The sequence below is a fragment of the Terrapene carolina genome, unplaced genomic scaffold (assembly GCF_002925995.2).
Source record: "Terrapene carolina triunguis isolate 2854851 unplaced genomic scaffold, T_m_triunguis-2.0 Scaffold96, whole genome shotgun sequence".
Taxonomy (NCBI): Eukaryota; Metazoa; Chordata; order Testudines; family Emydidae; genus Terrapene; species Terrapene triunguis.
Window position 1 is genome coordinate 75,888,010 of NW_020664447.1, and position 22,841 is coordinate 75,910,850.

At 40.4% G+C, this 22,841-nt stretch overlaps 1 protein-coding gene across 2 annotated transcripts in view; it reads left to right on the top strand.

Moving 5' to 3' along the window:
• Positions 1-22,841, top strand: part of PAPOLA (poly(A) polymerase alpha) — an 88,945-nt gene that overhangs the window by 38,793 nt on the left and 27,311 nt on the right. For both annotated transcript variants that reach the window (XM_024219358.3, XM_024219357.3), the window contains exons 9-14: positions 33-171; positions 2,028-2,100; positions 3,746-3,866; positions 4,818-4,902; positions 10,086-10,139; positions 11,022-11,141. In XM_024219358.3, coding sequence (XP_024075126.1) covers positions 33-171; positions 2,028-2,100; positions 3,746-3,866; positions 4,818-4,902; positions 10,086-10,139; positions 11,022-11,141 — 592 coding nt within the window. The remainder of the gene's footprint in view (positions 1-32; positions 172-2,027; positions 2,101-3,745; positions 3,867-4,817; positions 4,903-10,085; positions 10,140-11,021; positions 11,142-22,841) is intronic.

Genomic DNA, 22,841 nt, shown 5'->3' on the forward strand with positions numbered 1-22,841 from the left:
TTCTTCTGTCTTTTTCCCCCCTGCATCAACAGGCCACAACATCTATTCCAATATACTAGGTTTCCTTGGTGGTGTTTCCTGGGCTATGTTAGTAGCAAGAACTTGCCAGCTTTATCCAAATGCAATAGCATCAACTCTTGTACATAAATTTTTCTTGGTATTTTCTAAATGGTATGTTTTAATTTTAGATTACACTAAAATAAAATTGTTTGTAGACACTGAATTTTAGTCTTGTTTCTATGGCATTTCTTCAGCTGGTATCAGGTTAAGTTGGTAATTTACAAAGTATATTGCTGCCTCTGTTTTAGTGAATTGTGTTATATGGTGAGGTAGAAAACATAGCCTTTTATTAAAGGTTATATGACATACTACTACAGTAGAGTCTCATCTTATGCGCATTTAACATGTGCGAATTCAGCTTTGTGCGGTCAGCAAAAAAAAAAAAGAAAGAAAAATAACAATTTAAATACTGTACCTGTAGTGCGGGTGATTCCTCCTGCCATTACACTCAATGTAATTTTGACTATACGCGATTTTTCGCTTTACGCGCTGACAGCGGAACGTAACCCCAGCGTAAGATGAGACTCGCCTGTATTTAGCCTTTTAAAAAAACCACGAACACAAAACAAAATTTTGCAGGTTTTTAACTGGAAGGTTTTAAAATATTTGTGGTAACTCAGGACCTCTGTCACTTTTCAGATGTGACCCTTGCATAGTCCTAAATCCGAAAGAGCACGAAAATGTTCAAGAATTATTGTATATTCTGAGACATTAAGGAATGGTGGTAGTGTGCAAGGGGATTGTTCATTAAAATGCAAAGTAAATTTGGCAAAACATGTAACTTGCAGAGAATAGTTGGCTACAATTTCCCTGAAGGATTGTATCTGTAACTTTGAGCTGTATGTTCCCTCGTGTGAGATGTTGAGGGAAACTTTCTAAAATCCTTGTACAAAATGACAACTAGATACTAAATTCAGCATGTCTGCTTTAACTTGCTAACATGAAGACCATTATTACAGTTCACTTTATCAGAAAGTCCAGTGGCTTCATAGCGTCTGATGGCCCTGGTATTTTTAGGGGGTTGATTTCTAAGTAGCAAGTTGTTGACCTCATGTCACATGATGCTGATTCAGCAGATTGATTGAAACCCCCTGTTTAGAGGGTATTGTACACTCAAAGCATATGCATTGCCAGTTTTATGTGAGGACTTTAAAAACTGTTAATCATGTGCATTGCCAAAGAGCATAATGCACAAATATTGAGAAACCCCATTGCAGGTAATGGTCACTTTTATAATAATTTTAAAAAAACTTAATTGGTGGCTATTAGACTATTAAATGTACTTCTTAATTGGCGGTGCTCTATAGGGTTAAGGGCATCTTGAAGAGAAGAAGTGTTGCATTTCATTTTGAAAGTGTTTCATTCGGCATGCTTTTTCTTTAATCGGGATGGAAAAAACCTTTACATTTAGTGCATGTAGTTCATAATAACTAATCATACAGCAATGTACCATAGTCACAACTGATAGTTTCTTCCCTAGATTGTCGATGAACAGAACTAGCATGAAGACAGAATTAGTAGTACATCTTTTCAGAGGTGATTCTTTCAGTAATTCAGCCAGAGGTTATGCGTCTGTTACAAGGTTCTGTGGCCTGCAATGTTCAGGAGGTCAGACTAAATGATCAGGATGGTCCTTTCTGACCTTAAAGTCTGAGTATATCTGAAGAGCAATTTAAAGAAGTTTGCTTTACAGCTACTTGTTGTTTTCATTCCCTTAATTAAGAGGCTCAGAAAGTGCTTTGTGCTGATGTGTTGGAGCAAATTGTTATAAATCCATGTAAAGTCTCTAGCTCAGCAACTAAAAACCGACAGTAGACTGACTTGACTTCAAGGAAAAAAAAAAAGTCATCTGATGCTGTGGCAGGAGGGCAAAATGAAGAAGAATCACATTCAAACGTATTGTATGTTTTACAAAATAAGTCATTATGTCCATTAGTCTTATTCAGTGCTACAATCTTTTTAAACAGGGAATGGCCAAATCCAGTGCTATTGAAACAGCCAGAAGAATGCAATCTTAATTTGCCTGTATGGGACCCAAGGGTTAGTGTATTATTTTTTCCCCCTATAAATTACACTGTACAGTAGAGTAAAATCAACTGCTTAAAGAAACCCAGGGAAACTTTATTTTTAGATTATAAATGAACTTAATGTGTGGATATTACATTTTCTTTTTGGTAACTTCATCTATAATTCTTCTATATTGCGCAGAACATAATGAGTTTACATTCTGTAAACTACGTATAAACTCCAGATTTCTCAGTAACTATACTTCTTGTCCAACTTCAACAGTACGTGATCTAAATAAATGCTTGCTAAATGCTCCCTGTACAATTTTTATATAAATAGATGCATACACTAAAGCAATTTGTTAGAACATTGATCACACTTCTTTACGATATTTCACTTTCTGGGTGATTGATTAACTTATTTTCAAAATTGTGTTTTAACTGCTGTGGTGTATTTGTTGTAAATTTTGCAATAATATGTCCTTTGTGGTTTGGACCAAAGGGGAATACAAATATTAAAAAAACAAAACAAAACTAACTTTGCCTTTCTTTCAGTTACCATAATTTTGACCTCTCTACTTCGTAGCATCTCCATTTATATTTTTCACTTTAAAAGATGAAAAACATGCAAGGACTCAGAATAACATCCTATGCTAAAATTAAAACTATTATTATTTAAGGTGTAAATAGGGGGTATTGTCAAATGGGAGATGTACTATTTCACCAATTGTGAAATGTTCTTAGGGTTCATCTTGGAGTGGGGGGACCAGTGTGAGCACAATAGGCTTGAAAGCTGTACTTCATGACCTATGTTTTTAAATATATTTTCTGCTTGCTTTGACAAAAGTCTACATTTAAATAACGTCTGGGTTGTGATGTAAAGTAAGATTAAAACAATGTTCTTAAGTCACCCTATTGTTCCTGTTGTAGGGGTTTGAGGTCAGTGTGTGATGTTACGAACCATATGTGCTGTAGTAGCTAAACAAAACAGGGTAAGTTAAGGACAGGGTTTCAGCCTTAACTTTAAATTTACAACCTGACAAAACACAAGATCACTAGCTTAACGTTATTTAAATGTAGTTTTGTCTTTGCTGTTTCCTTCTTTTATTTCCCCATGTGCTGGTTTTTAATAAAGGATATATTAACACAAGTGCTGCTTCCCTCAGGATGCACAGAGCCTTTCCTCTTAGACTGGCTCTTTATTTTCAGTAGTGTTATAGGTATAAATCATACATCATATTTCAAAGGGTTTCAAGACAGCTGTTTCTCTGAAGGTGTCCAAGGTGCTCAAGTGGTAACGTGGTACCCGTGGTTCAGTATGATCACAGCTTCCATTGCAGATGTAATAATAAATTCACCACTAATCTATTTCAGTTGGTGTTTTTTAGCTTTAAAAACTACCCAGTATCAACAGTGAGGCATGCTGATAGTTTATGATCTTCCCTGTTCTATTTGAGTTTGGAATAACTTCCACAATATAGTTTACCTGTAGGAATATGCAGACAAGATATTATCCTTGAGTATTCTCAACTTCTGTGCACAGTTGTTCAGTCTAATTTGTATACTAAGATCTCATTTGTTACGTTGGAATTTAAGATTCATTTTAGCAAAGAGAGAATTCCAAATTTTTTTATTTTGTGTGTGCTTGAAGAAAACTGATTGGCTGTTGTTATATATAGGTAAATCCCAGTGATAGGTACCATCTTATGCCTATAATTACACCAGCATACCCACAGCAGAACTCTACCTACAATGTGTCCGTTTCTACACGGATGGTCATGGTTGAGGAGTTTAAACAAGGTAAGTATTATCTTATGCTCTTATATATTCCAAAAAACTTTAAAATAATTCCATCATAGGCACAACATTGTTTTGGAATAATTAGTTGACAACAGGCATCCTTCCTAAAGCAACTGATTCAGTCAGTTGTCTTTGCTTCATATTTTGTCTGTAACTTTGAAATTTAATAGACTATTTATAAAAATTCCTATTTCTTCCTTCCAGAAATTGCTCATTATTAATTGGAAAGTAGCATTCTCTGTAAGTGGGAATCATAGCCTGACAATTGGTTCTTTCTAGGCTGTTTCAGGGGTCTTAAGTCTGCATTACCATGTGGAAGACTACAGTGCAATTCTGTCATCTTTGCTGGCAGGTGCTAGTGGTGCTAAAGAGGCAGTATGCTTAGCTCTTTAAGAAAATTGGGAGAATGGTACCTTGCCTCAGTTGAGTTAAACCTTTTGACAGTCAAAGGACATTTACTGAGACAGTCTTGGCCAGGCAAGGCCTTGATGCACATGGGGAAATACTGATAATTCTCATCAGGGTGTTGTGCTCACTCTCCCATTTCTAATAGTCATCTGTCGCAACACGTAACCCTCATCCCGAAGAGGATTTAAGCCCTATAAGGAAAACCTTTTCCTCTCCTTTCTGGGTTTAGCACATTTCCTCTGCGGCATGTTCAGCCTTATTCCAAGAAAGTGAACAAGAACCAGGAGAGAATAAAATTTGCAATACAATAGTCCAATTAACCTTGTAAGAAAATTTGTAACAACACACACTGAGTAGCTGATGACCATACATACAAAATATCACTGGGAGCAAAGTTTGTTGGAAGAGAAGACCATTGGATTAAAAAAGAGCAAATTAGCAGTTAACTTGAAATAACCTTTGCTTAGTTTATGGACTGTTTTTGTGGATACTTGGTGTGGATCAACTGTGTGAAAAAGATTTAAATGTGTTTTTATAATTCAGGTCTTGCTATCACAGATGAAATTTTGCTGAGTAAGGCAGAGTGGTCCAAACTTTTTGAAGCTCCAAACTTCTTTCAAAAGTACAAGTATGTATTTTATGGCATGGCAGACATGTTTAAGTTTTTTATCATTTACAAAACAAAATTAATGGTACTTTATAGACAGGCACTTGCATCAGTAGCATTAAGTATGGTTGAACACTTCCATTAGAAACCTTTAAAGTGTTATATCCTTTAAAAAAAAAAAAAACCTGAAAGTTCTCTGTTTTGTTGGAGGGTATTTCTCCTGGTTGATTTTGAGATCAGTTTTGCCTCTCTTACTTTAATTTTTGATGAGAAACTTAAATAACATGATTATACTGCTTTTCTTTTCCATAGTATAATTGATCACCCTGCTAGACCATGATCAGATATGCAGAATGTTACTGGAGAGCTATAGAATTAGTATGTTAAAACTAGGATACTTGAGTTAGAAGTTAGTTTGACCAATTGTTGAAATGTTCTAAGTGGTGGTAATGAGCTGCTATTGTCGATAGAGAGATTCCCAAAATCAAGTAAAGTAAAATGAAGTCTGCCTCCCCACAAACAAAATATTTTTTTGAGGAAATTAGCCCTGTAAAGTAGATATTTAAGACTGTTCCACTAGAAAGATGTATTTCTTTTACCATAATGGTAAACAACATAAATTTTAATAATACAATATATCCTTTAGTACATCTGGCAGCTCAATGGACTAAAGTTTTTACTAGTGTTTCCTCAGTAAGAAATAAAGCTCATCAAGGCTTCAGAATATATTAATCCTTATTGCAGCTAGTTTATTTCTAACTGCCGTGTAATGTCTTTACATTAGGGAAAAGATGTGCAGAATTTTTATCCTTAAACATTTATTTTTAAGAGAAATCTAGGAAATGAGTTTTTGAGACTTAACAGACATTTTAAGGGTTCCTACTGGTATGTTGTGGTTGTAGGGGAGAAGCTTGTTTAAATGTATACTGGATTTGCTGAAAAAATGTAATTTATAATAAATACAGATTATTAAAATATATGGACTACATTTTATTTGCCCTCAATTTTGTTGGAGACCCACTTTTGGAGTTAAGATTAAACATTTTCTATAATTCTGTTCCTGTTTTGGGTGGTTATGTATTAATCTAAACAAGATTGAAATATACAGTTTTCCCCCATTAAAAAAAGACTGATGACCATCATAATGTGTCTGTGTTTTGTTTCTGTATCTTTTGCATGATAAAAGCTTTAAAACCCCTCAACAGCTTTTATGTTGTATCTTGGAGATTCAGTTTGAAAACTTTTAATGGATTTCATTAAGGTGATTTCATTTTTTTATAACGTGAATTTTTGTTTGCACTCCGTTGTTAGCACTACCCTTTAAAAAGGCTGAAAGTACATCCCCTTCCAGTTTGCCAAATGCTCTCTCCCAGTTTTGAAAGTAACAGACGCTAACAGGGCTGAGTTCACTTGAAATAAGACCCGTTTAATACAGTTTTATATCCTGGCATGTGCACCAGCATCAGTAATTACAGGAGCACTGCAATGGACGTAGTCACTGCAATCCGTGAGTGCACAAGCTTTGTAGGTGCTACTTAAAATGACTGACTTTCCAATTTCTTGACTATGGAGTGGTACACGGAAGCCTATTAATATTCAGAATTGGGAGGACTTTGAAAGTAATTACAATGTATAGAAGAGATTTATTGGTCTTTTAAAACTTTGATTAGTCACTTTTAATAACTCTAAATACAAATGCATTATCAATAATAATAAGAAACTTGGGCTACTTTGGCCAAACCTTTTGATCTGAAAACTAGATTTTTTTTCAACATTGTTTTTATTCTTGTACGGTTCAAACCTCTTATTGCTGAAACTTAAAAATGTTCGGTGCTGTACAAGACACAAGATGACATGGTTCCTGCCTTGAAGTTCACCTTTTAAAATAATTTCTCAAACCTGTTTGACTCTTACCCCATAAATGCATAATTTAAATACGTGTATCACTATTAATGAGAATTGCCTTGCTAAACAATACGTCAGCAGCAGAATAGACAGTTAATTTCTCCCAAATGAATTTTTAATTTAAGTGAATTCCAAATGGTCTAGAGAACTTTGGGGGTTACTATATTTCCTGAATTGCAGGGGTTTCGAAATAGAAAAGATTGTCTGATTTGTCTGAATAGTTCACAGTACTTGCTTCAAATTTGAGAGGCCAGAGCTCAGGCTGTTTGCACTTGTTACTGTTTCCATTTTCTAGATGGGTGAACTGTGTTAAGGAGACAACAGAAAACATCACATCTGGACTGTGTGCCTGTATAAAAATTAACAAACAAAAAGTTACCAGCATGGTATAACATCTGACTGTAGTTACATGACAAAGTGAAATGGTTCGGACTCTTTCCATATTAGAGTTTAAAAATAAATAAGTGTATGGTAATACTCTCCATATACAATGACTTTAAACACATTGTACAAACTTCAGTAAACAGTATCAGTTGTAGTAAATAAAAAAAATAGAAAACTTTAAAGGGGTACTTTACTTATTAATGTATCTTGTGCACATAATAGGACTTACATTTATTAACTAAATATAACTAAACCTAGATTTGGAGAAACCTTATTTAAAGTAGGCAAGTCCGGATGGGTACCCTCAATTGTTCATTACAATATTTTTTCCAAAACATTCTGAATAAAAGAGGCACAATAGGATGTATGGCTTTTGGCTTTTTATGTGATTATGGATATTAAAAATGGAGTGCAGTTCATTACATTTTCATTCAGTAGTCTTGATTTTTAAAAAATTGTTCAGGAAGAGGCATAATGGAAGAAAACTCTCATGTTTCTGAAAGAAATATACTGTACTTCCCAGTAGTGGTCACACTGCTAAAAAATTATTGTAATAGCTGGATTATTTTCTTCTGACCTCATGGTAAAGCAACAAAGATGTAAATTTAAAAGAATTATGTAAGAATATCAGGGATTGAAAATTACAATAAGATGTTACTTGCTATTAGTCATAGGACCCATGACAACTTTTAAGGTCCAATGTTTTGTGAAGCACCAGTGGCTAGAAACTAATACTTTCTCACTGGAAAGCTGGAAATACTAGATATCCTGTGATGAAATTATTTCTCACCCTGCTATGCAACACACCTACCTTAATCACAAAATCTGGATCTTGATTTTTCCCTTCCTTCTCCTCCTCAATTCCAACCTGCGTTCACTGACCCTGTCTAAACAAGGATTGTTAATAGACTTGAGTTTATTTAAAATCTGGATTTCAGTAACTGTGGTTTAATTATTTAAGAGATTTATAATCAGAATATGAAGCATCCTTCACTAACCAGTCAAGGATTTTAGATTTATCAAGCTGTTTTCATAGAGTTGTTCTTAAAGGCCTTTAAAGCTCCTTTAAAGAGCAGCTTCCAACAAACCACTAGAAAATGAGTGTTTTTAAATACCTGGAAATATGTCCACTTCACTATAAAAATCTATTACTAGTAAGGTTCATTTCCCATTGTGAGAGATCCTGTTGGTGTGTCAAGTAGAACAATTTAAAAAATCTAGTACTCATTAAGAAGAGTTGGTATTAAAATTACATAACAGTATAAAGTCAGATAACATAGTAGTAATATTTAAAAGAACCTCATTTTCTGCTTCAGGTGCATGAATTTTTGTGCAATAACATTGCTGAATTCATGGAATAGCACTCCGAAAAGGATCAGTTATCGTCTGTAACTGTGACGCTGCACATTTCTAAGTAGTGTTTTAGTTCTGTGGAATTTAAATGGCTTATTAGTGGTTACTCACAAGTATGTTTTTAAAAACTGATAACATTGTTTTACTAAGAACATTTCTTAGCATCAAGTGCTTCATGATAATACTAACATAACCAAATGAATCTTATAGTAAAATTTCATTTTAGCCACTTTAAAAAGAGAATAAATTTCTTCCTCCATTCCCCCTTTCGTTTCTTAAAGTACAAGCCTTTGAATTCTATTAGTCCAGAATATTTTTAGCCCATTTTCCCCCTTAGACCAATGTAAGGTATGTGTGTGCATATTGATTGATCTGTTGGTTTTGAGTTACTTTTATAGTGACTTGTGGACCTGCAAGTTTTCCCAAGATTTTGTGGAATAGTATCACGTTTCACTATTATTGACCTCGCAATTTTCTGGACAGTCTTATTTATCCACTAACTTAAAAAAAAAAAATCAGTGTGTGTAACCATGAAATATACTATGATATAGCCCCTAATCTTACTGGCTTAAAAAAAATTAGGCCCCAATCCGGAAAAGATTTAGGTATGCATTAATTTTACCCAGTGAGAGTAAACCTATTAGTGTATAAATTTACGTGTCTAAATTTTTGCAGGTTCAGGTCTTAGGCATGTAGGGTGGAGCTTTTGAGATCATTTTACAAGATCTTCTTGAAATTATTATTCCATTAATCTTAAAAAAAAAAAAATAACCAAAATTTAATTCAATCCTTGTCTTTAAATGAGGTTCCCTTGCCCATCCACCTCCCTTGAGCTTAACTGATCTAGTTCTTCCTTCATTAAAAATATTTTGGAGTTTTATGCAGTTAGAGATTTTTGACTCAATATATTGAAAACCTGTAAATATAGTAGATTATTCTAGAGTAAATCCCTGAAGTCTCAGATTAATGGGGAGAGGAAAGACTCTTTAGGATGCTTCAGGAAAAATTGTTTGGAAAAACTCTTAAAGTTGACACTACTTATATTACATTTCATGGCTATATTTACCTTTTTGATAAAATATTCAAACCAGTGTATCAAATCAGTCATCTAGCTATGTCTTGAGAAATAAGGTAATTGTGACTAAAACACCAGACTTCCCTATGGTTGAACTCTGAATATTTGTTTTTTATTTTTATTTCTTTTGCTTGCACAACGTGAGTAGCCTTCTGCAATTGGCAATTTAAGTCATAGTCTCACTTAGTTGAGATTCTGGCTTAAGTGCTACTGTATTTCCATGCATTTATTACCCTTTTGTTGATATTAATGCAGCTGTGGACATCAATGTGAGTTGAAATTTTTTTGGAAAAAAAAATCTAATACCAGACTCCTCTGCAGCCTCTTGTAGATTGTTTAAGCTCTTTATTATAAGGTGCATATTATTTTTAACTGTTTATTTTATTCTTCTGTCTGGGTTTGTAGCTTAAACGAATAAGGATGTTAATAACTGTGAATGTCCAGTGTCAGACATACATAGAATAGCCTGTTGTCTTTATCTCCAAAGGCATTACATTGTACTTCTAGCAAGTGCACCAACAGAAAAACAGCGACTAGAATGGTGAGTATCATGCATGTTGTTTTTTTTTAATTCCCCAAATTTCAAAATAATTTTATCCAACCAACCTGGGATGTAAATGAACAAGTAATACATATTTTACAAAAAAAATTAAGTGAAGATTCTGTGTTCCAGAATTAAGTAGATGAAGACAATTAATGTTATTGCTCATCTTTCATTAATCCAGAAATTCATTAAGGAAACAGAATGAAGGAGAATATTATTGGCTGCAGTACTCTATTTAAAAGGACCTGCAAAGGTTTAAAAAGATATTACCTTGAGTTTTATGATGTATGGAGAAGGCCTGAATAGCTAGATCTCTTTCCCTCTCCCCTGGTTTTTATTTGGGGTTCTCAGATATTGAGTTCTCTCACCTTAGTTGAAGCGGCAGAGGTGTTGAATCTTCAACAAATATATCTTTTTCTCACATGTTTAGGCATTAGAGTAAAATAGCTGTTTAAAAAAAAACAATAAAAACCTTCATCTGAATATAAATTCATTCCTCTCTCAATTTTCTGCCTTCAGCCTTTCCTGGCTAGGGTAATATTTGATTTCTGAAGACTTACCAATGCATAGTATCTTAATTACTACACCCAGCAAAATCTTTCATTGTTAGTGTCATTTTGGGCACAGGCAGTTTCGACAAGGTCATCATAACTTCAAGACAAGATGATGTGGAATTCCACTGAACAAAGCTACGTGGCTTTGTTGGAAAGTAATATTAGAATATTGGTCTGGAGTGAGCTTGTCTGGCCGAGTATTTAGTTACTTGGTATTTCCAGATATTGGTTTAACCAGAACAATTTGGCTTTTTTCCTCCCAGAAGTGTGTTGTATTTCAGGTATTTTTAAATTGCCACTTATTAAGGTTTTTTTATTCATTCAGGGTGGGCTTGGTGGAGTCAAAAATCCGTATTCTAGTTGGAAGTTTGGAAAAGAATGAGTTCATTACACTGGCTCACGTGAATCCTCAGTCATTCCCAGCACCCAAGGAGAATCCTGACAAGTAAGCCAAATCCTCGCTCCTTAATGCAATAATTGAAGGACATTTTATCCAGATAACTGTAAATTTACGATTTACGTTATTCAAATCATTTACTGAAGTGGATGAACATTTAATTAAAAGTAAAGTTAACTAATGACTTAAGTTGTCAGCAATTATTGTAAAACTTGGCATCCCCTTACGTGAAAATCACTTGGCTTTTAGACAGATACTTTTGTAGCAGTAGGAATACCTTAATGGAGTGATACAACTTTGCTAATTAGCACGATATATACTGTGCAAAGTTGCCATAATACAACCCTGGGTATTCCCCTCTTGTGCTGCAATTGTCTGAGTGACTATTAGAGGGGGTCATCAAATATCAGGGTTGGAAGGGACCTCAGGAGGTCATCTAGTCCAACCCCCTGCTCAAAGCAGGATCAATCCCCAGACAGATTTTTGCCCCACATCCCTAAATGGCTCCCTCAAGGATTGAACTCACAACCCTGGGTTTAGCAGGCCAATGCTCAAACCACTGAGCTTATCCCCCCGGAGTTCAGTCACAAACTTGCAGGGCTCAAGTAGTGTTTCTATTTTTTGCAGTTTTTCAAAATCCTTATCTGTCGGCACTGATAGATTGTGCTTTTGAAGAGCTAATGTGGATGTGATAGCGGCTTTATTGCAAAGCAGGCACTGAATCATAGCCAATGTGGAGTTCCATCTGGTTGAAATACCTTGTACAAGAGGCTCTTGTTTCTGTCCATTTGTAGCTTGTTGTATTCCTAGCTCTGTACTGTTATCTGGACTGTGTTTGAAATGGCCCACAAGTTTTCTACGTTTTACCAACACGTTTTCAAAACCACCATCACTGAGCGCCACTGTAATGGATCGCTGCAGACTGTGATCAATGCATATCATGTGTTCAAAAGGCAAGCGACTGGCTGCTGCTACCATTTTACGTGCACTGTCAGTACTAATTGTTACCTTTTCTTGAATATTCCATTCTTTCGCAACATCCATGAAACGCTCTGCACATGACAGGTTTCAGAGTAGCAGCCGTGTTAGTCTGTATCCGCAAAAAGAACAGGAGTACTTGTGGCACCTTAGAGACTAACAAATTTATTAGAGCATAAGCTTTCGTGGGCTACAACCCACTTCTTCGGATGCATATAGAGTGAAACATATATTGAGGAGATATATATACACACATACAGAGAGCATGAACAGGTGGGAGTTGTCTTACCAACTCTGAGAGGCCAATTAAGTAAGAGAAAAAAAACTTTTGAAGTGATAATCAAGATAGCTCAGTACAGACAGTTTGATAAGAAGCAAGTGTGAAAATACTTACAAGGGGAGATAGATTCAATGTTTGTATTGGCTCAGCCATTCCCAGTCCTTATTTAATCCTGAGTTGATTGTGTCTAGTTTGCATATCAATTCCAGCTCAGCAGTCTCTCGTTGGAGTCTGTTTTTTCTGCACATGCTTCAGCATGATGTCTCTCTTCAGTATGAGTTACTGTTACAGCAAACAACTGCTGTGCCCAGGCAGCATCAATAAGGTGTGCCATGACATCAAGATAGTTATGATTGCTCAAGGATGTCCAGTGATCACCAGTCAAAGCAACACCCAGTGCATTTTTCAGAAGCTCCAACTTTGTAGTCTTCTCGTTGTCATATAAGTCATTTATTTGTGATGCAATGGTTCCTCAGGAGGGCAAGGTGTATGACTGATTGGAAGATGCAATTTGAATAATATCTCTTAGCCCTCTGACATTTACAATGTTGAGTGGTCTGCAGTCCATAGCTATCCACTTTGCAATAATATTGGTTAAGGTGTTGTACTTTGTTTGATCCATGGGCTTGTAGCAATCCTGAAACTCTGTAATTGTACTCTGTCATGGTTGGCTGGATTTATTTGCTGGTGGTATGTTATCTGTAGCACAAGATCCGGAAGCAAAAGAATGCTTAGAACATAGATGGTACTGCAGACTTGAAGTGCTTCTATGGTATTGGGACTCGGCCGTGCAATATCTACAGATAAGTCTTTTTTAGACAAAAAACCATCTGGAAGTATTTTAAACATAAACTTCCCATTCAAAAGGCCTGAACTGTTGCTGCTTTGCTCCATTAACTTTTTCTGATATTTAATCACTCCAGATCATAAAAACACAGTAGAACTGTATCAATGTCTGGAATAATTCAATAAATTCTTCTATATAATCAATATATTTGTGTCCTGTTCAAAAGAGTCCTTGCCATGGATATAGAAAGATTTTACCTCAGGATTAACATTCAGTAGGGGAGTGAATTGTGCCAGGAGGCTTTTTTTTTTTCTCTTGCTGCTGCTGGGTTAGCCTTTTGTATGTGTCTTTAGAGGAGCCTTGGCTTTTTGAAAGGGTAAGATTTTTTTTTTTAGTCTCAGAAAGTCGGTACTCTGGAGATGAGAGGGTGTGAGTTATGCAGGAGAAAGGTGAATTCTTGATGCTGCTTCGGTGGGTTGGGTTGGGTTTGGTTTCTGAGCTCACCAGGTTCACCTCCTGTCCAAACAGAGTTTCATCTTAGAAATCTGCATTCAGTGTTGGAGGAGGATAGGGGAGGGGGAAGTAACCAAAGACTCGTGCAGGAGGAGGGTCTGGGAGGACAGGGGGTCACAACGGGGAAGAGCTCACAATAACTTGTGCAGGAGGAGGCTGAGGGAGCGTCTTGCTGCTGCTTCTGGAAAGGTAGCTTCTGGTACTGGGCTCGCCTCCTTTTACTGAGCTAGGTGGGCTCCCTTCAGCTGAGTGAGCCCTTGTTTGTAAGGGAGGGTGGATTTTACCTCAGGGACTCATCATACTACAGGGGAGGAGAGGCTGGTGCAGGGAGGCTGAGCTCGCCAGGCCCATGTTCTCTATGAGGTACCCCCGGAGTGAGCGGCCGGCTGGGGCAATGGGGCACGACTCGGGGGTTGGGTCCCACAAGTGAGGAGCTGGCCAGGCACAACAGGGCGCGGGCTAGCTGGGGTGACAATATGTCCCATTTTGGCCAGGACAGTTCTTTTTCTCAGCTCTGTCCCGGCCATCCCTACTTTTTCACCAAAACTCTGCATTTGTCCTGGCTGCAAGGCAGAGCAGAGAGTGACAGCTTCTGCACGGGGGGCCAGCTGAAGGCAGCACTGCCCACCAGCAGGAAAGCGGAGAAATTTGCTGCTGGTGGGCAGTGCTGGCTTCACAACTGACCCCTGGGTAGCGCAGGGCTGGCTAGGGGTGAGGGGAGGGAGGGAATCATCCTCAGCCAGAGGAGGTGCAGAGCTGAGGAGGCGGGGATTCAGCCCCAACCGCAGGCAGCACAGAGCTCAGCAGGCATGGGGGTGAGGGTCAGCCCCAGCTGCAGGTGGCATGAGGCTCAGGATGGGGGTGAGCTCCCAAACTTGGAGAGGCGAGGTCAGCCCCAGCTGCAGGTGGGGGGGGGGTCAGGTTCCGGGGGCATGGGGCTCGAGAGTGGAGGTCAGCCCCAGCCCCAGCTATGGACGACACAGGGCTGGCGTGGGGAAGACCCCACCATGGGCAGTGCGGAGCTCGGGGGCGGGGAGGCTCAGGCTCAACCCCAGCCCCAGGCAGCTTCAGATGGCATGGGGCTCAGGAGGGGGGTGAGTTCCCAAACTTGGAGAGGCGGAGTCATCCCCAGCTGCGGGCAGCACGGGGGGCGGGGGGGTCCAGGCAGCACAGGGCAGAGCTTGGGGGGGCGGGGGTGGCGCTCAACCCCGGATGCGGGTGGCAAAGAATTGGTGGAGGCATTGGGCAGGTGGCTGGGGCGAGCCCTGCAAGTGCGGGGGCGGCTCAGGTGAGCCCCTGGCCATCCTGTTTTTACTTTTAAAAAATACTTCTTTGCTGGAGCCGGCATGAGAACCATGTCTTTCTGTAGCCTCTTCTCTTTCTGCCCACCCTCTAGTGGTGGCTTGCGTTACTGCGCCTGACCTGAGGTAGGTTCTTCAGAACAGCTGATGCTGCCCCCCATTGTCTGTGATTAATGCGCGTTAATCTTTTTAACGCGTTATTTATGCTGTGCGTTAATCGTACGCATTGATGACAGTTAACTGACAGCCCTAGAAATTACCTGTTCAAAGTAGTTACTAACATCCTCTTGAAACAGGGATGAAAATGGTCTGACTAATGCTGTAAACATGTCAAAATCATTTTCACTTACAGAAAGCGTATTTGAAATTAGTTTTGCTCTGCCTACACTAAGGCCATGTCCATACTACAAACTTATGTCAACTCAAGTTATGTCTGCATACAGCCGCCCAGTTAGTACGTCACTTGTGCACATGCATACTTGGCTTCTTGTGTTGGCAGTGCATGTACTCGCCAGGAATGTTTGTTTTGATGCGGAGTGTAGTGCATCATGGGTAGGTATCCCATTGTGCAACCTGCCATCATCCAGTGCACTGTCCTTTGGGAAAATTTGGCAATGCATGGTAGGGCCAAAACGAATCACCCAAGGGGTGACTGGGACCAAGGGGTCAACTTCCCAGTTTGTAGCTGTGTCCATCCCATAATGTTATCTGTATCCCATAGTTTTTGTACCTTTTTTCAAAATCTCACAAACCTGCATGGCCCTCCTCATTGTCCACTATCTCTGACAGAAGCATAGAGCCTGCACAACTCTTTATTATCATCATGAGCGTTGCAAGCACAGGGCGCATGATCCTTGAGTATTTGCAGAGCTTCAAGAAGAACTGAATCAGCGGAGATCATGACATTTCCTTGGGGACCGATTGCTATGGGGCATAGTGATGATCAATTCAAGATTGTCGATGGAGTTCGTGGAGCAGCTGTAGTTGGTGGAGCACCATTTCTGGATCTGAGAAACAAGCACTGGTTGGCGGGATGGCATCATAATGCAGATTTGGGATGAAGCGCAGTGGCTGCAAAACTTTTGGATGCACAAGGCCACATTCCTAAATCTGTGTGCTAAGCTCGCCCCAGCCTCTCAGCACAGGGACACGAAAATGAGAGCTGTACTGACAGTGGAGAAGCGAGTGGTGATCACATTGTGGAAATGTGCAAAGTCAGTTTGCTAATGGTCAGTCAGGAATCAATTTGGGTTCGGGAAATCCACTGCAAGGCCATTGGGGCAAATGTGAAGAGGCATTAATCACTTCCTACTACGCAGGACTGTTGCTCTGAGAATGTGCAGGACATAGGAGGATTTACAGCAGTGGGGTTCCTGAACTGCGGTGGGGCAATAGACAGCACACACCCCTATTTTGGCGCCAGACCACCTTGCCACTGAGTACATCAAGAGAAAGGGCTACTCTTCTATGGTTGTGCGAGCATTTCTTGATCCCTGGGGGAAGGTGTATGGTGTGCTCTCATCCTCAAGAATAGGGGACTGTTCAGAAAGCTACAAGTGAAGATTTCCTTTCCCAGCTGGTGGATTACCATTGGGAATATTGAAATGCCAATAGTGATCCTGGGGGACCCAGCCTACCCCTGGCTCATGAAACCATATGCTGGCCACCTCAACACCACCAAGGAACAATTCAACTACTGGCTCAGCAAATGGAGAATGACAGGCTCAATGTGCTTTTGAAGGGTCGCTGGCGTTGTTTACTCACAAGATTGGATCTCCTTGAGAAAAATATCCCAAGGATTATAGCTGTGTGCTATGTCCTGCATAATATATGTGAAGCAAAGGGGGAGAAGTTGCCATCCAGATGGAGGGCAGAGTGAAGAGGCTGAGGATGTTGGGGAGATTCCCAAACCTGAGCCGGCTTTTGTAGGTGACAAATCTGAGGAACTGTCACAGATTGAAGTGTCACTAGAGGAGGTTGTGGAAGTAATTGATAAACTTAACATTAACAAGTCACCGGGACCAGATGGCATTCACCCAAGAGTTCTGAAAGAACTCAAATGTGAAATTGCGGAACTATTAACTAAGGTTTGTAACCTGTCCTTTAAATTGGCTTCTGTACCCAACGACTGGAAGATAGCTAATGTAACACCAATATTTAAAAAGGGCTCTAGAGGTGATCCCGGCAATTACAGACCAGTAAGTCTAACGTCAGTACCGGGCAAATTAGTTGAAACAATAGTAAAGAATAAAATTGTCAGACACATAGAAGAACATAAATTGTTGGGCAAAAGTCAACATGGTTTCTGTAAAGGGAAATCGTGTCTTACTAATCTATTAGAGTTCTTTGAAGGGGTCAACAAACATGTGGACAAGGGGGATCCAGTGGACATAGTGTACTTAGATTTCCAGAAAGCCTTTGACAAGGTCCCTCACCAAAGGCTCTTACGTAAATTAAGTTGGCATGGGATAAAAGGGAAGGTCCTTTCATGGATTGAGAACTGGTTAAAAGACAGGGAACAAAGGGGAGGAATAAATGGTAAATTCTCAGAATGGAGAGGGGTAACTAGTGGTGTTCCCCAAGGGTCAGTCCTAGAACCAATCCTATTCAACTTATTCATACATGATCTGGAGAAAGGGGTAAACAGTGAGGTGGCAAAGTTTGCAGATGATACTAAACTGCTCAAGATAGTTAAGACCAAAGCAAACTGTGAAGAACTTCAAAAAGATTTCACAAAACTAAGTGATTGGGCAACAAAATGGCAAATGAAATTTAATGTGGATAAATGTAAAGTAATGCACATTGGAAAAAATAACCCCAACTATACATACAATATGATGGGGGCTAATTTAGCTAGAACAAATCAGGAAAAAGATCTTGGAGTTATTGTGGATAGTTCTCTGAAGACGTCCACGCAGTGTGCAGAGGCAGTCAAAAAAGCAAACAGGATGTTAGGAATCATAAAAAAGGGGATAGAGAATAAGACGGAGAATATATTATTGCCCTTATATAAATCGATGGTACGCCCACATCTTGAATACTGCGTACAGATGTGGTCTCCTCATCTCAAAAAAGATATACTGGCACTAGAAAAGGTTCAGAGAAGGGCAACTAAAATGATTAGGGGTTTGGAACGGGTCCCATATGAGGAGAGATTAAAGAGGCTAGGACTTTTCAGCTTGGAAAAGAGGAGACTAAGGGGGGATATGATAGAGGTATATAAAATCATGAGTGATGTGGAGAAAGTAGATAAGGAAAAGTTATGTACTTGTTCCCATAATACAAGAAATAGGGGGCACCAAATGAAATTAATGGGCAGCAGGTTTAAAACAAATAAAAGGAAGTTCTTCTTCACACAGCACACAGTCAACTTGTGGAACTCCTTACCTCAGGAGGTTGTGAAGGCTAGGACTATAACAGCGTTTAAAAGAGAACTGGATAAATTCATGGAGGTTAAGTCCATTAATGGCTATTAGCCAGGATGGGTAAGGAATGGTGTCCCTAGCCTCTGTTTGTCAGAGGGTGGAGATGGATGGCAGGAGAGAGATCACTTGATCATTACCTGTTAGGTTCACTCCCTCTGGGGCACCTGGCATTGGCCACTGTCGGTAGACAGTATACTGGGCTAGATGGACCTTTGGTCTGACTCAGTACGGCCGTTCTTATGTTCTTATGCTGCCTGCTGAATTTGAACAGCTGGATACAAGGACTATTATAAGATCTTAGTGCAGCGCTATATGGCTCATGGAGGCTTTGAAAGACCATTTTAACAGTGAGAGAGTAGTGTGTGGTATATTCTACCTGGTCCCTGCCCTTTTGTGGCCTTGTAGGAATTGTGTGGTGGTTGCTGTACACATAGGAATGTAACATTATCAGTGCACCTATTTGTTTTGTTTGTGAATGATCTTCTGAGTTGTATGACACTGTGCAGATAATTGATTTATTTCAGAACTGCTGAGCTCTCAGTAGCGTATGCTGTGGACTAATAAAGATTATTAATAGAATTTTATTCCATAACAAAATCGGTGCCAAAAAAACCCATGCAATTTTAAAACAAATACATTAAAAACTTAATAAAGCTCAATGAATTAAGAGAACAGCCAGATCTCTTCAAGTGATAGTCCCTATATGTATTCCAAATGTGGTTGTACATGCACCAGAGCCAGAAGGTTTTCCCTACCAGTGTCCATTGACCCACACATACGTCGTGCATCTCCTCATGTTCACAGTCGAGGGCATAATAGGCCATGCAAGTTGACACTTCTCAAGTTCTCTATTACTACTGCATGGCCTGAGTCAGAAGCCCTGTTCCTTTGCGCTCTTAGTTTTTACTAAGAGAGTGACTTCTTCCGTTGTATATAGTTGTTCATAGTTCTTTGCAGTTCTTCTCGTAGTTAGTAGTTGTAGCGTTAGTAGTAGTTAGTGGTAAGTTAGTTAGTCATCCCCGTTCAGAGACAGCCCCTTCCCTTGGGGATTATGCCCCTGTCCCAGGGTTCAAGAACTCTGTATCCTGCCTGCGCTCCTTCTCTGAGCAACAAGCACCAGAGGGGTGTCTGTTGCCTCAGCGAGACTCAGATCATGGCACAGTGTTCGATCTGCAAGTTGTTTCTGCTTCGGACCTGAGAAGTCGAGATCTCCACTGAACTTATGAAAGGGAAAGAATTCATGTCCACTACAGCTATATATACACCAACCAAGGCTTTCACGTGTCTGTATATATGAAGCTTGTGATTGTCTTTAATGTCCCGCGGGGTGGAGTGGTAAGAGTAGTTCTGCAAACTATGATGCCACATGGAATGTTGGGGGGAAGGGGTTATTGGGATTTTCTGGTATTGAGTTCTCAATGGGTTGCAGGGGGAGGCAAGCCCAGGACTGTTGAACCTGCAGGTTCACCAGTGTCTATAGCATCTGTTTGCTGCCTGAGAAGCCCCATTATGTCCTGGTGCATCTCCTCCTTTTCCTGCTGGGACTCTTGGACCTTTCTCCTCTCCACTTGTTCCGTCTCCAGGCTATCCTCAGTGTTCATTCTCCAGGTCTTGTGTTCATTGTCCCTTGCAGAACTGGCTTGCAGGATCTCATTGAACATGTCATCCTGAATGCCGTTCTTTCTCCTCCTCTTCCTTATCTGGTTCAGGAGTTCCACAGCTGTGGAGGGGGAGACCTTGAAGGCCACAAAGGCAGCAGAAGATAAAACAAAGAGGTACCATTGTTAGTGTATTCACTACAGAAAGCAAAACTTAAGATGCTGAACTCACTCCTCTTGCTTCCCTAAAGTTTTAAGCACTAGATTTTCACTTCTCTTTGGGACTGCGTGTGCACGGCACCAGTCACTGCACTAGCCATGGTGAGTATGGCTGCCAGAGGTTGGGGAAATGAGGGAATTGCTTGGTTGCATGATTCTAGTAGCAGAAGGCAATGGCACTGAATACTGGCACCATTTTCCACAGGTGGTGGTGATTTTAGCTGATATCTCACTCCTGAGGGTAACACAGGCAGAGACAGCACAGCTGCTGCTGGTGTCCCGAAGCTTCCCAGGCCTATATGCTGGTAGCCTGTGTACTACAGTGGTGCCTGCTGAAATTATTACTGAGTGGTGTATGAAAGTGTTTTACCATGGAGCAAGAAATAAGGCAGCCCTCCCTCTAAACCTTTGGCAGAGGATTACAGAATACCTCCATGGAAGTTTCATTGAGATCTCTCAGGAGCATTCAAGGACATCCCTGTGTATATAAACAAACTGCCCTGCATGGCATGCCCCTCCACCAACTCTACAGGGGGATGAAAAAGCTGATAGCGACTCTCCCCTTCTTGGTTGAACCACTACTACTTCTAGCATAAGGAAATGAATAAATAGTCAAACTACTATGCTCTGCTACTTTGGGGGTGCCGTCCATGTAATTGAATATTTATCTACATACTTTTACCTAAGATTCCTTCCGTGCATTGGGCTTACCTGTGCTTGACCGGGTGGTCTGTGATGGTCTGTCAGAATCTGGCTTGCTGCACCGCTGGAACCCCCAGTCACCTGTTCCCCATAAACCTCTTCCTTGTCCACTATCGTACCTTCCTCACTATTCACAGTAGGGGCTTGTGACTCGGGCTTCTTGGAGATCTCCACGGTGCTGTAGGTGGGTGGAATCTCTGCAGAGTATGGCATGCAGCTCTTTGTAAAAGCAGCAGGTCTGCAGCTTGGCACCAGCTGGATTGTTGATCTCCCTGGCCACCTAGTATGCCTGCCACAGCTCCTTCTATGCAGCACTGCTGCTGGTCACTGTCATACTTCTTTTCTTGTATCCCCTGAGCAATCTGCTCGTCGATGTCAACATTTCTATGGCTGTTTCACAGCCTCTTCTCCACACAGACCCAGGAGATCAGATAACTCCTGTCTACTCCAGGCAGGGCCATGTCAGAAGTGCATAACCAGCATGGTCAGCTAGGTAGTTGCACAAACAGTGGAGAGCTGCTATGTGTGCAGGTAGGGAAAGGAATTTCAAAAATTTGCAGGGATTTAAAGGGGAGGGAACTTCTGATCTCCATGACCCCTTGGGCAGTGGAGTTCACAATGTTGACCAGAGCAGTTAGTGTGGGTCATCGTGGGACAGTTTGGGCCAACATAACGAATGCTGTGTCTACACTCGCCCTGTGTTGTTCTAAATACATTGACTCTATGCCACTCGGGGAGGTGGTGATACTGTGCTGGTGTAAGGGTCAGTACAGTGGTGGGAGACTAATGCAGACATATGCACAACTAGGTTGATGTAAGCTACCTTGCATCAACCTAACTGTGTAGTCTAAACCAGACCTAATAGTTAAAACGTGTTCGGTGCCGGTTTTAGGGGAGTTACTGCTGACAAACTTTTCTACCAGTGGGTTAATTTCCAAGTGTAAACAAAGTTTATACAACTGAGTAGGGCCCTACCAAATACACGGTCCATTTTGGTCAATTTCTCGGTCATAGGATTTTGAAAATTGCAAATTTCATGATTTCAGTTATTTAAATCTGAAATTTTATGGTATAACTGTAGGGGTCCTGACCCAAAAAAAGGAGTTGTAGGGGGATTGCAAAGATATATCGTAGGAGGGGTGGTGGTACTGCTACCCTTACTTCTGTCTGCGCTGCTGGTGGCGGCGCTGGCTTCAGAGCTGAGCAGCTGGAGAGGAAGCTGCTAGCTGGGAACACAGCTCTGAAGGCAGAGCCACCACCAGCAGCTGCGCAGAAGGATGGCATGATATGATATTGCTACCTGCAGAGCTGGGCCCTCAGTCAGCAGCCACCACTCCCTAGCTGCCCAACTCTGAAGGCTGCAGTGCAGAAGGGTGGCATGGTATGGTATTGCCACCCTTACTTTTGTGCTGCTGCTGCCAGGGCACTCCCTTCAGAGCTGGGTGCCCAGCCAACAGCTGCTGCCTTCAGAGCTGGGTACCTGGCCAACAGCTGTTGCTCTCCAGCCACATAGCTCTGAAGGCAGCACAGAAGTAAGGGTAGTGATACTGTGACACCCCCCCCCCCCCGCCCCCCCCGCAACTCCCTTTTGGGTCAGGACCCCCAATTTGAGAAATGCTGGTCTCCCCTGTGACATCTGTATAGTATAGGGTAAAAGCACACAAAAGACCTGATTTCACAGTGGGAGACCAGATTTCATGGTCCGTGATGCGTTTTTCATGGCCATGAATTTGGTAGGGCCCTAAATATGAACCACAACTTTCAAACCTGGATTCCTAAAATTTTGCTCCTAAATTCCTTTGAAATCAATTGGATCTGGCCTTGCTCTGAACCAGTCTTTATCAGTCTGCCAGTGTCTCTTTCTAGGTTTCATACTTGACAAAGTAAAGAGGCTTCTTGAAATGATGGGGAGCCTTCTAAGACTAGTTCAGTTTGCAAATTTCCA